General features: G+C 46.2%; 1 protein-coding gene across 1 annotated transcript in view; it reads left to right on the forward strand.

Annotated features, from left to right (window-relative positions):
- Positions 1-1,704: 1,704 nt before the first annotated feature.
- LOC101414066 (coiled-coil domain-containing protein 180-like) overlaps positions 1,705-13,937 on the forward strand; it is an 85,782-nt gene continuing 73,549 nt past the window's right edge. The window contains 8 exon segments of the mRNA XM_058302126.2: positions 1,705-1,794; positions 1,939-2,443; positions 3,674-3,864; positions 5,191-5,279; positions 11,367-11,476; positions 12,400-12,528; positions 12,629-12,739; positions 12,867-12,962. Of these exon segments, the coding sequence (XP_058158109.1) occupies positions 2,012-2,443; positions 3,674-3,864; positions 5,191-5,279; positions 11,367-11,476; positions 12,400-12,528; positions 12,629-12,739; positions 12,867-12,962 (1,158 nt within the window). The 5' untranslated portion in view covers positions 1,705-1,794; positions 1,939-2,011.

Here is a 13,937-nt window from a genome sequence, read left to right on the forward strand (position 1 = left end):
AGCAAAGCACTGGTGTCTGAGGGGTGTCTCCTGGGGAGCTCCTGAGAGCAGATTTAATATATCTTGTGCACACCAATATGAAAGAGGGGGACTCATGTCACCCTTTGGGCTTCCATTGGCCAAAAGTGCAGTGACAGTACCCAGAGGAGACCACATCTGCACCAAGCCTTCATCTCACTCATTGCTTGCATCCTTACTCCTATGCCTTTGCTTATGTCTCCTCACTGCCTCGCCCAGGCTAACTCTAGCAGCACACCTGCAGCACTGTCCCTGGCTCCCATGCCTCCTGCTTACTCCCTGATGGCCTTCTTGTCCTTACTGATGGCTGGCACGTTGATGCTGGCAAAGATATGGCCATCCATGTTGTTGGTCCATGTTGCCTGCTACATAGTCAATGTCAGCAGCATTGGCGTACAGGTTGACGGGGTTGTAGGGATGAAGTCTCCATTGATGACAGGACTGAAGCCCAGATAGTGCAACATGAGCACTGGGTGTGAGAGCCAACAGGTTAATGCACCATCCAGTGTTCACCTGAACTTCCTCTAGGCCTCTGGGGGCCCGAGTTGATGCCATCCTTACAAGGATTCAGTTGAATGCTCCTTCTTCCTGATCTAGGGGGAGTTTCTCAACCTCCGCAATACTACATTTTGGGCCAGGTAATTCTCTGTTGTGGGAGCTTTCCTGTGCATGTAGGATGTTCTACTCCCCAGATGCCAGTAGCAGCCCCCACCCAGTTTTCACAATGAAAAATGTCCCCAGACATTGCCAAATGTCCCCTGGATGCAAAATCACCCCAATGAGAACCACTGTGCCCCGCAGCCTCCCTCCCCCCACTTAAGCCCCTATACCCCAATAATCAGAAGTATATTCATTCACACTCACCAACCAGGGGCATCTATAGTTCACCTTCAATGCATGGGGGTCGGTAACCTACAGTTACTTGGAGGTATCATCCATGGAGGAGCCCACGTCTTGGCCATCTAGGAGGGAGTTAGCTGCCCACCGCACTTACCCTTTGGCCTAGAATAACAGGTTCTTATAGAAGACCCAGGGGCTCAGCACCACGGCTGCGCTTTGGCTTGCCATCTTGCCTGACTCCAGAAGGCTCTCCATGGCAATTTATCATCATCTGGTGTGACATCAATATCGGTTTACCCTCTAGCCCCCCATTAGAATCTATCTCAATGAGATAAGGTACTGTATTCCAGGGACCTACAACAGTGCCCATCACACAAGGTGCTCAAGAAATTCTAGACAGAGGAAAGACTACTGTAGCTTTGGATGGATTCTGACCAAAAATCCAGTCAGGTGGGCCTTTTCCTCTCTTACAAGTAAGACAGAGACTTAGAACTTAAGTAACTTGCTGTGGTGAGGCAGTGAGTAAATGTTTGAACGTGGTTCCTCTAACTTAAAAGGCCAAGCACTCTCCTCTGCTACCTCCAGCAGAGGCTGGATTTTACCAAGGCAAAGAAGATAGGGTGGATTTTCCTGAACATAAGGGCGTCCTGCCTGATTTAGCTCCTAATTTTCAAAACCTTTAACTGACCCTCCAGAGGGACCTGTGGGCTTCCCCGCCCTCCTACTGATGAGAGCCTCGCTCCCAGCAAAGAGGCTGGCGGGAATCCCCCTAACTCTAGAGGGGGGCCTCGGTTGCTACGGCAACCGCCCGCCATTAGGCGGGGCGGTGAGGGCGGGGCGAGCGCGTCTCCCCACAGTGTTGACGCGGAAACGCCCGGCGTTGTGCACCGATTTCGGCCGGAGGCCTGAGGAGGACTTGACTGGTGCTTCCAGAAGGTGGGGGAGCCGGGCCCCTGGGCGCAGGGCCTTCCCTTCAACCGCGGACGTCCTGGAGTCGTGCGGGTGGGGGTGGGGGTGGGCGAGGGCGAGGGGACGGGGGCGGGGCACGGCCTCGGGCGGATGGGTCTTCTTCACACACAGGTGGCGCCTAGTTAGTGTCGCGGGACTCTGCCTGCTCCCGCGATCTCCGTCTCCTCCCGGTGTCCGGAGAGTCATGAATGATGGCGAGTCCAGCGCGCGGGGTCGGGGGCTCCAGGAAGGGCGGGTTCAAGTCCGGGCCGACACCTTGGGCGCCTTCATTTTTCCCAGGAAAGCTTCAAAGAGTGAAGCACGAAATAGTCCTTCCTTCTCCGCTCCCGAAGCCCGTCCGGGATCGGCGCCCGGCGCGGGGCAGGAGCCTGCCCCCTGGGCGCATTCCGCGCGGCGGGAGGTTGGGTTCAGCTGCGCTTCCCCGCCCCTCGCTCCGGGGCCCCTTCGCCCTCCAGGCGCGGCCGTGCCCTTCCCGCCTCCCGGGTCGGACCTGAGGCCACGGCCCAGACGAAGTTCTCAGACCGCGGCGTCACACCTGGCCGCCGAGATGCCGTCCGTGGGGCGGGTGACCCAGGCTCCGAGCGGGAAAGTCTACCAGCAGATCTTCCAGGCTGAGGTAGGCGCTGGCCCTCGGCCCCGCCTTCCTGCTCGTCTCCCCGACTTCCCTCCCGCCGCCCCAGCGCCGCCTTCCCTGGGGCGCTCTTCTGCTCCTCCCCGTTCCCAGCCCGCCCCCAAATTCCCCGTGCTCTGAAGGCTTTCCCGGCGGGGAAGCCAATAAAATAAAGGATTTCGACATTGCTTTGAATTTAAAATTACTTCTTCATGGCTTTTAAAATGTGTGGAGAAAGAAAAAAGTGTCTTGAAGATTAGAACATTTAAATTAAAATTTAAAGAGTTAAAGATAGCCAGAATTAATCTTTCCGTGCCCAGGTTTTCCCGCAAGCATAAAAACATGACTGGGTTTTTTGGTTTTGTTTTTGTTTTCTTTATTAAAAACAAAAAACAAAAAAACAGAAAAGGGTTTGATTCTCTACCAGTGTTTTAAATGTGCTTTTACCCCTCGCTGGTATCTGAAGACCCTATCCCAGGGCAGTGTGAGCAAATTTCTGTTGTTCTCCCCTAACAATTAAAGTTGCCTGTATTGATGGCCATTGTTCTCCCCTAACAATTAAAGATGCCTGTATTGATGGCCATTGAGGTTGAAATTTCCTTGTGATGTTTAAAGCGCTGTACAGAAAAAGCAAGTTCTGCAGTACTTATTTAAAAAGGATTTTCATTCCTAATTTGTCCTGAATAATGTCCTCTATAGAAGGTTTGAAAATAACAAAATATAAAGAAGCCAAAGAAATGATTAAAGAAACTACTCCCACAATCCTGCAACAAGCGATTCTTAGTCTTTTGGTTTATATCCTTCTGGTCATTTTTCTGTGCATTTTCAAATTTTGCAATTATACTGTATAATTTTTAAAATATTTTAATTTATATTTTTACACTATGTCATCAAACGAGCATTTCCCCTTGTCATAATTCTTTGTCAGTCTCGTTTTAAATAACTTTATAACCTTCCATTGAATGGCTATACCCTGTTTACTCAACCAACCCCCTCTTATTAGACTGTTTCATTTTTTCCAGTTACTCATGAATATAAAATAAAGCCCAGGATGAACATCTTGGCCTCGTTTAAGTGATGGTCTGAGGAGGGGGAGAACCCTCTTCCAGGGTGTGTGTGGTGCAGGCAAAGAGCCTTCCTAAGGACAGCAACCACTTGACCTTCTAAGAGCAGCAGGGTGGGCCTGAGGGTGCCAGGGAGTGGGTGATGATGCCCCCTGGTCTTCTGTGGCTTCAGGTGCAGCTGGTCCACTCCCTGGCAGTCAGCAGGAAGCGGGCGGTGGAACGTTCTGCAACCCCAAAGAGCGGCAGGACACCCTTGATGAAGAAGGGGGACATTCCTGAAGGAGAGATGCTGTCTCCTCGGCAGCAGAACTGGGTGCACAGCCTGCCCAACAACTGGGCCACGGAAAACCCTGTGCTCTACAGGTATGTCCCGCTATCCAGCCACACCCCATACCCCACACCCAGTGTGTACCTCAGAGACTTCAGAAACTCAAAAAGAACTCATCACGGCAGCAGATGTAGCTCAGTGGTTGAGTGACTGCATTCCACGTACGAGGTCCCGAGTTCAATCCCAGTACCTCCTAAAAAAAACAAAACAAAACAAAAAAAAACACCGGAGCTCCTACAGGATGAGTCCTAGGTGTGAATGAAGCCACAGGTCCTTCCCCTGAAAGAGGGAGGCCTTAACACTGCTTGCAGAAGTGTTTGCTTCTTCCTCCACTCTCCCCCTTGCCAGTAATTACTGATTGAGCAACTGGGGCCAAGCACTGGGTATGGAGGCCCCACAGTCAGGGAGCTTGAGGCCTTGATGGTGAGTGAATAAGCAGCACCCTCATCCCAACTTGTGGGAAGGTTCCAAAGCCAAGGTAGAGGCTGTGATAGAGGGGGCAGGAGAACTCTAGTGATGGTTCGACGGGGAAGAGGGTCCTGGGAGTCCCAGGCAGGGGGACCAGAGCTCTGCTCTGAACATGGTAGATTGAGATTCCTAAGCAGGCCATTTCCGCTCCCCCTGCTCAGACTCCTCAACTGAGGTAAAAGGAAAGGAAAAGAGGAGCCGCATCTTCCTCAGGGCTCTGGTGAGAGGGGGCTGAGCTGGGCTTCCCTTAGCCTCTTCAAGCTCTGCACAAGCCATAGCCCAGTCTGGGACTCGGGAAGAGAAGGCAATGCTCCTCCACCAGCCTTTTGTTTCCCCTTCTTCCCTTTTGTGGTTTGACAATTCTTGGCTTAGGGTCAGGGATTGAACCAATGCTGAGTAAAGTTCTCTGCCTTGCCCTTTCGACTTTCTGGGGTAACCTGCCCCGAGGCTTCTGACTCTCAGGACCCTTAACTACCTATAGATGGGCAAATCCATGGCCCACCCAAACCCACCTCACTCTGATGGGGCTTGAGTTCAGATTCCCCACCCCTGCTTGATGCTCTGGGCCTTGGAATCACAGGGGCCTGTCATGGAGTGCCAGGGCTGCTACTTAGAGTGTCTTCTCTAAGCTTTTATCTCCCTTCCTGTAAAACAGCCACCCAACTACCTCATAAGACACTGCCTGAGCAAATGACACATGCTGAGCACTTAGCAAAGCCCTAGCTCTATGCAGCTGGTCATGCCCCCTCAGATCCTGTTTCCTCTTGTGCACCAGAACTATGACCAGCTCCCTGAGGGCAGCGACAGTGTCTTCATTTGTAGAGCCCTGTGTCTGCTCATAGGAGACTCTCCTAAGTGACAAAGAGCTGCTCTGTTCTCTGCTTGTGCTTCAGGGAAAAGAAAGCAGCCCAGAGGAAAAAAGCCCAAGAGAGCGAGAGCACCATCGCTGCCCGAGAAGTCCGGGGCCTCAGGGATACCATCGGTGAGCCTCTGTTCCTTCTGGGAAGGGCAGACCTGGTCTGGGCAAGAGCCAACCCTGTGGGCAGGTCTCCTGGGAGCTCTTTGGAGGAAGCACCCGCTTCTCCCAGTGTGTCCTTTCTGCTTAGCAACAACCTTCAGAGTATTCTCCCCTTGGGTGGCAGGTGGCAGGTGGCAGGGCAGTGGCAGAAGCCCTGACCATTGTTTGTGTATTGGGTCCCTCCAACAGGCTCCCAGTGGGTGCTGTGGTAGTGCAGGGGCAGGAACCTTCTCCAGCTCTGTGGTCTTAGCTGCCTTCACAGGTTAGCTTGGCTTTGCACATTTACACACTGCGAACTCAGAGATAACCTGTGTTTGCTTGTTTTGTTTGGGACAGGGTTGCTTCCCCACCACCTAAAAATGGAATTTGGAGGACTTTTAGCTTCCCAGGTCTTGAGTGAAACAATTACTTGAAATTTAAGCAAAGGGCTACAATTTTTAATCATGAATGATTGGTTTCGGGATTTGTGATCAAAAAGGACCTCTTAATTTCATTAGATAGTTCAAAAGTGATATGTCTTTTTAAAATTTTTTTTTAAACTCCACAATTTTTTAGGTTGTGGTAAAATATAATGTAAAAATCACTTAAACCAGTTTTAGGTGTAGCATCAGTGGCATTAAATACAGTGACAATGTTGTGTAACTTTTGCCACAGTCCATTTCTAGAACATTTTCATCACCCAAACAAAACATCTTGCCCGTTAAGCAAAAACTCCCCTGATCCATTCTTCCCCCCCAGCACCTGATAATCACTATTCTGTTTTCTATCTCTATGAATTTGCTTATTGTAAATATTTCATGCAAGAAAAAACATACAATATTTGTTCTTTGGCATATGGCTTATCACTTGAAGATGTCTTCAAGATTCGTCTATGTTGCAGCATGTACCAGCACTTTGTTCCTTTTTATGGCTGAATAATATTCCATTGTATATACTAGCATATTTTGTTTATCCATTCATCTGTTGATGGGCATTTGGGCTGCTTCCACCTTTTGGCTATTGTGAATAAAGCTGTTATGAACATTGGTGTAAAAATATCTTTTTGAGTCCATTTTCAGTTCTTTGGGGTTTATTACTAGAAGTGAGATCCCCTGGTCATCTGATAAATCTATGTTGTTGTTTTTTTGTTTTTCTGTTTTTTGTCTTTTATTTATTCTCCTTCCCCCTCCCCCGCCCTGTTGTCTACTCTCCATTCACTGTGTGTTCTTCTGTGTCCTCTTGCATTCTTGTCAGCGGCACTGGGAATCTGTGTCTCTTTTTGTGTCATCTTGGCTGTGTCAGCTCTCTGTGTGTGCGGTGCCACTCCTGGACAGGCTGCACTTTTTTCTCATGGGGCGGCTCTGCTTGTGGAGCGCACTCCTTGCGCATTTGGCTCCCCTACGCAGGGGACACCCCTGCGTGGCACAGCACTCTTGCACTCGTCAACACTTCGTGTGGGCCAGCTCACCCACACGAATCAGGAGGCCCTGGGTTTGAACCCTGGGCTTCCCATATGGTAGGTGGACACTCTATCAGTCGAGCCAAATCCACTTCCCTCTGTGTTTAAATTAAATGAGAAACCACTGAGCAATGTTTTCCACAGCGACTGCACCATTTTATACTCGCATCAACAGTGTACAAAGTATCCTTAATTCTCCACATCCTTGTCAGCACTAATTATTATCTGTTATTTTAGTAGTAGCCTCCCTAGTGGATGTGAGGTTGTCTCTCCTTCTGGTTTTGATTGGCATTTCTCTAATAGCTTATGATATGAGCATCTTTTCATTGCTGATTGGTTATTTGTGTATCTTCTTTGGAGAAATGTCTCTTCAAATCCTTTGCCCTTTTTAAAATTATGTTTGTCTTTTTAGGGTTGTGTTGTAGGATTTCTTTATTCTGAATACTAAACCCTTATCAGATATGTAACTTGCTACTATTTTCTCCCATACTTTAGGTTGTCTTTTCACTTCCTTGATAATGTGTTTTGGGGTTTTTTTTCTTTCTTTTTTTTAAAATTTATTTCTCCCCCTTCCCTCCATTGTCTCCTCTCTATGTCCATTCGCTGTGTGTTCTTCTGTATCTCCTTGTATTCTCATTAGGTGGCTTCGGGAACCAATCCTGGGACCTTCCAGACTGGGAGAGAGGCGATCATCCTCTTGGCATCACCTCAGCTCCCTGGTCTGCTGCATCTCATGTTATCTCTCCTCTGTGTCTCTTTTTGTTGCATCATCTTATTGTGCCACCTCCCCACATGGGCCAGCACTCCTGTGTGGGGCAGTATTCCACACAGGCCAGCACACTGTGTGGGCCAGTTCATCACAAGGGCCAGCTTGCCTTCACCAGGAGGCCCTGGGTATCAAACCATGGACCTCCTATATGGTATACAGGAGCCCAATGGTAAGCCACATCCACTTTCCTTGATAATGTCTTTTGGTGCACAAAAGGTTTTCATTTTGAGGAGATCCAATTTTTTTTTTTTTTGCTCCTTGTGCTTTTGTTTGTAAAATCTAAAAATCCATTGCATAATACAAGGTCCTGAAGGTACTTTCCTGTTTTCTTCTAAGAATTTTATAGTGTTAGCTATTTTATTCCAGTTGCAAATTCATTTTGAGTTAATTTTTATATATGGTAAAAAGTAGGGACCCAAAATCATTCTTTTGCACTTGTTCCACCACCACTGTTGAAGAGACTATTCTTTTCCCATTGAATGGATTTGGGGCCTTCTCAAAAATCAACTGGCATAGATGTGTGGGTTTATTTCTGGACTCTCAATTCTATTCCATTGGTCTATATATCTCTCTTTGTGCCAGACCACACTGTTTTAATTCCTATAGCTTTATAGTAAGTTTTGGTTAGGAAGTGTGAGTCTTCCAACTTGGTTCTTTTTCAAGATTGTTTTGACAATTCAGGCTCCTTGCTATTCCATATGAATTTGAAGGATTGGCTTTTCCATTTCTGCAGAAAGAGGCTGCTGGAATTTTGAGAGGGATTGCATTGAATCTGTAGATCACTTTAGGTTGTATTGGCATCTTAACACTTACATCTTCCAGTTCATCAACATGGGGTGCATTCCATTTATTTAGCTCTTCTTTAAGTTCTTTGAGCAATGTTTTGTAGTTTTCACCTCGTTAGATAAATTTATTCCTAGATATTTTATTTTTTTAGATACAATTGTAAATGGAATTTTTATTCTTAATATCCTTTTCCAGTTGTTCATTGCTGGTGTATAGAAACCCTCCTGATTTTTTGCCTGTTGATCTTGTATCCTGCAACTTTGCGGAATTCATTTATTAGCTCTAATAGCTTTCTTGGGAATTCTTTAGGATATTATATATATAGGATCATGTCATCTCTGAATAGAGATCGTTTTATTTCTTCTTTTCCAATTTGGATGCCTTGTATTTATTTTTTTCTTGCTTAATTGTCCTGACTAGAACATCCAGTACAGTTTTGAACAACAATAGTGACAGCGGGCATCCTTGTCTCGTGTCTGATCTTAGGAGGAACGTTTTCATTCTCTTGCCATTGAGCATGATGTTAGCTGTAGATTTTCCTTAAATGCCCTTTATTATATTGAGAAAGTTCCCTTCTATTCTTAGTTTTCTGAGTGTTTTTATCATGAAAAAAGGATGTTGGATTTTGTCAAAAGCCTTTTTGGCATCACTTGAGATGATCATGTGTGGTTTTTCCCCCTTCTCTCCAGTAATGTGGTGTACTGTGTTGATTTCATTTGTTGTTGTTCAGTTGGTTTTCATTTCTTGAGCCACTCTTGCATTCGTGGAATAAATCCCAGCAATGTATGTATAATCCTTTTACTATACTTTTGGGTTCATTTTACCAGTATTTTGTTGAAGATTTTTGTATCTATATTTTTAAGATATATTGGTCTGTAATTTTATTTTCTTTGCTGTCTTTATCTGGCTTTGATATCAGATAATACTGGCCTCATAGACTGAGTTCTGAAGTGGTTCCTCCTTTTTTCTACTTTTTTGTAAGAGTTTGAGAAAAATTGGTGGAATGTTTGATAGAATTCTGCAGTTAAGCTATCCAGTCCTGCACTTTTCTTTGATGGGAGGTTTTCATTATCAATTCAATCTCTTTGCTTATTATACTTCGGTTGAGATTTTCTGTTTGTTCCTGATCACTTTAGGTAATTTGTATGTTTCTAGGAAGTTTTCCATTCTATCCATGTTATCTAATTTGTTGGCATACAATTGTTCATATTATTCTCTTATAGTCATTATTTTCTAAAGTCAGTAATAATGACCCTTCTTTCATTTCTGATATTTGTTATTTGTGCTCTCTTTTTTTTTTTCTTTGTCAGCCTAGCTAAAAGTTTGTCAATTTTATTGATCTTTCCAAAGAATCAACCTTTAGTTGTGTTGATTCTCTTTGTTGTTTTCCTGTTCTCTGTTTCATTTATCTGTACTGTGATCTTTATTTCCTTCTGGTAACTTTGGGTCTGATTCCTCTAGTTGTCAATTTAAGTTATTGATTTGTGATCTTTTTTTTAAATGTGGGCATTTATATCTATAAACTGAGCACTGTCTTCCCTGCATCCCATAGTTAATGGTATGTTGTGTTTTTGTTTTCATTCATTTCTAAATATTTTCTAATTTCCCTTGTGATTTATTCTTTGACATATTGATTGTTTAAAAGTGTGTTGTTTAATTTCCAAATATTTATAAATTTTTTAGATTTACTTCTTTTATTGATTCCTAGGTTTATTCCCTTGTGGTGAAGTACATACTTTGTATGATTTCATTCCTTTTTAATTTACTAACCCTTTATGGACCAATATGTGGTCAATCTTGGAGAATGCTGTACATATACTTAAGAAGAATGTATGGTCTTCTGTTGTTGGGTGGAGTATTCTGTTCATGGCTGTTAGGTATTATTGGTTTACAGTGTTATTCAGGTCCTCTGTTTCCTTATTGACCTTCTGTCTCGATGTTCAAGCAATTATTGAAAGTGGGATATTGAAATATCTTTTATTGTAGAACTGTCCATTTTTCCCTTCAATTCTGCCAAATTTTTTTTGTTTTTTTTTAAATATATTTTTTATTTATTTTTAAAAGAAACATACATCACACAAAATTTTACATTAAAAAATACAGGGATTCCCATATGCCCCACTCCCCATACCCCCCACTTTTCCCAAGTCCATGAACTTTCCCTATATAGAAGCAGGCCACATGGAAAGGCTCCTGAGGAAAGGGGGTCCTTTCGTCTAGCCTGAAGTATATGAGGTTCACTTTTGTGCTGGGGTGCTGCCTGCACAGTCGGGGTTAACTGATGCAAAAACAGGTGTCCAAATGATGCCACTCACCTTCTGCGAGTTTCACTATAGTATTTCACAGTCTACATTTTCTTCCTTCATACTACATTCTCCTAGCATTCCTTTACCCAATATTGAAGGCTCTTTTTCTTTATAATTAAAAACAGTAATATATGCTCACCATACAAAATTTAAGCAGTATGGAGGGAGATAAGGTAGAAAGTAAAAACTCCCCCTCTGTAATAGCACCTGTTCTCCTCTCAAGGGAGGGTCACTGTTAAACCAGAACGTATCTTCCCACAAATATGCAGGGGATCGTGAGCTAAGAGGGTTAGAGTGGGAACTCTGGAACCAGACTGCCCAGGTTCAAGGCCCTACTCAGCCACTTGCTATCTTTGTTCTTTAATCCCCATCCTAAGTTTCTTCACTTGTAAAAAAGAACCATAATAATAGAACCTGCCTTTTGGCCGCATTAGGAAGACTAACTGAGTTAGACCAATACCTGGCACATGGTAAGTGCTATGTAAGTGTTGGTTACTGTTATTTTATATGTGTTTGCATCTATGAAATACCATTCTGGAACTTCTTTTCTGCATTTACCTGTATATCTGAGACCTTGTTCCCTTTTCCTTTCTCCATTAGCCTCTATCACTGCTGCCTCTCTTTGTGCTCCATCCTGGGAAGACAGGCCACAGGGTACAGGTGCTACCTGCCTGTGCTGCCTTTTCCTGGACCTCTTCCCTCACCGTGGAGCTCTGAGGGCAGCCTCATCACCTCCATTGTTTCTCCTCTAGTGCCTGAGAAGATAAGCACCATCGTCCTTCAAAGGCAAAGAGGCCACAAGAAGGAGAGCTACGAGAAAGCTCTGGTGAACTTTCAGGAGGAGATCATGCAAATCGGGATGGTGAGGATCTCCCTGTCCCTCCTCTTCCTTTCACATGCCTGTCCCAAGGCATGTTCGTCATGACACACACCTCACTCTCCACCGCAGTTTACGGGTCCACAGTGCGACACCGCAGCCATTTTTGAGTTTTTAGTTCATGCTGGCTAGGTGCTGAGCTTGTGACAAGCATAGGTCCCCTAATTCTTGGCACACCTCCAGAAGTTAGGTTCTGTTATTGTCTGTTTTGCTGCTGAGGCCTAGAGAGTCTTGCCTGAGGTCACACAGCATGGAGGTGGCCAAATGGGAGATGGACCCCAGGTCTGATCTCAAAACTCAACCAGTGACCTCCCTGCTCAGTCCTAGGTGCTGCCATTGACTGCTCAGCGCCACTGGCCTTACCCACCCCCCATACTTGTTCCCCGTATTCCACTCCAGAGACCATGTCCCTAGTCACAGTGCTCTCCAGAATGTTTCCTAAATGAGACCAGCCTTCCTGCCTTTGTCCTCTCCAGTCCTCTCTGACCCCAATTGTCCCTCATCTCTTTCTTCCCTAGTATTCCCTGCCTGGATTCACCTGCTCTAGATTCTTGGAACTGGCTCGGTACCTGACGCCAGCTCACCACCTTGCCATGTGCATCCCAAGGATACATGAGCTCAACTGCCACTCATGAGTGCTGAAGCCTTGGTCACATGGCTTCACTGAGACTCAGTTTCCTTGTTTGATATACACTGGAAATTCATTCGGCCAGTTCTTTAATAAGCAGCTGCCATTGCCAGGCTGTTATGGGAAGCAGGTGGCTGCCTTGTCCTCAGCTGTAATTGTGGGTCAGTGGCTCAGCTTCTTAGGGCTAGGAGGTGAAGATCATTTCTGGAGACCAGCCCTGCACTGCCCTGTTGCAGTGGGGCATGAGTGCTGTAGCCGTCACCCTCCTGGCCTGTTTTAGGAAATGGAGCCTCGCATCGTGGAGCCGGGAGTGGTTCTTTTGAAAAAGCTGGCTGAGTCTGAGGATGACATCAGCCGTCTCTTCACAGAGGTGGACAATGACTACAACCTCAAGGACTGCACCATCCAAGTAAGGAACCCCACAGCCACTCTTCCCCATTCTCCTCTGCCTGGCTTCTGCTCCTGCCCTTCCCTCCTGCTTCCCAGCCTGGCCCTGCTTCTGTGTGTAGACTCTGTCAGAGCTCTGGGACAAAGTGGCCAAGAAGTTCTTGCTCTGGAAGCAGTGGATTAAGGAGCTGGATGAAGCGCTGCACTCACTTGAGTTCTTGCGAGCTGATAAAGTGAGTTGGTGTGTGGATGGGCTCCTTGGTGATTTCTGCTTGCCCAGAAGGGCACCCAAGTACTTCTGTTTCTTTTGATTTCTCCAAGAAAAGAAAGAGTCACTAAATGGTGCCCTATCGATTCTAGCTAAAAACTGTGTTGAAGAAATATGTGGAAATCATAGAAAAAACCTCCTACCTCATGCAACCTGATGTGTACAGGCTGATACATAAAGAAGCCATGGTGAGTGATTTTCATCATCAGGAGGTTGGACCATGGGAGGAGCGGGGGGACCCCGTGACGCCCCAGCAGCTTCTCGTGGGTAACATTTCCAAGTAACTGAGCCACTTAGGGTTCAGAATCAGCATCTTTATGATTGTGTGCATTTTCAACAAAAGACTCTATTTCCCTGCCATCTTAAACCATGCCTACCTGACATAGTGTCACTGTCTTGAGCGCTGATGATTGTACCGAATGCCTGCTGCATAGGGGCTAAGGCAAGGGGACTAAGTTCATAGTCTCACGGGAACCAGGCATATTGGCAGATCATCACCATTCACTGAGGCTCGCATGGCTCAGCCACTGTGTTCAGAGCAAAAGGAGCTACCCGATGGGTCACCATTCCTGGGGCTATCGAGACCTGAGGGTGGTTTGCACCATCTTAAGTGACCCCCATCTGCTGTGTCCTGTTTTCTAGTTCTCATCTCTTCGATGGCTTTCAGTTCCTGTGGCGGAACCACAGCAGCCTCTTGCTTCTGTCCCCACTGCTTCCCCCTGTCCACATCCCTGTCTTCCCCCAGCTGCTTTCTTTTGGGTGGAAAATAAGAAATTCCAGGTTGTTAATGACGTCTCCAAAGGTAAAGGCCAACCCTTCTGCTCCAAGAACACTTGTCAGGGGTGTATTGTACGTGCACTGTTTTCCTGACCGTGTGCAGACAGCTGAGCCTGCCAGATAACAGACATCTTGGCAGCATAGCAGGGCACAAGGAGTCTGGTGTCAGAATCCCAGGTGGCTTTCAGCCCCACTCTGCTCCTTGGTGTCATGGGCAAAGCACGGACTAGAGATGAGAACAGCCCACCGTCTCCACACTGCCCACATGGAAAAGCTCTGGAAATGCCTCAGCCTGAGCCTGGAACTCCAAGTCCATCAAACGGGAATGAAACACTCATGTGGTTATTGGAAGGACAAGAAAAGAGGCCTCAGCAGTGGTTGCTCTC

Source organism: Dasypus novemcinctus, chromosome 8 (genome assembly GCF_030445035.2).
Source record: "Dasypus novemcinctus isolate mDasNov1 chromosome 8, mDasNov1.1.hap2, whole genome shotgun sequence".
NCBI classification, from domain to species: domain Eukaryota; kingdom Metazoa; phylum Chordata; class Mammalia; order Cingulata; family Dasypodidae; genus Dasypus; species Dasypus novemcinctus.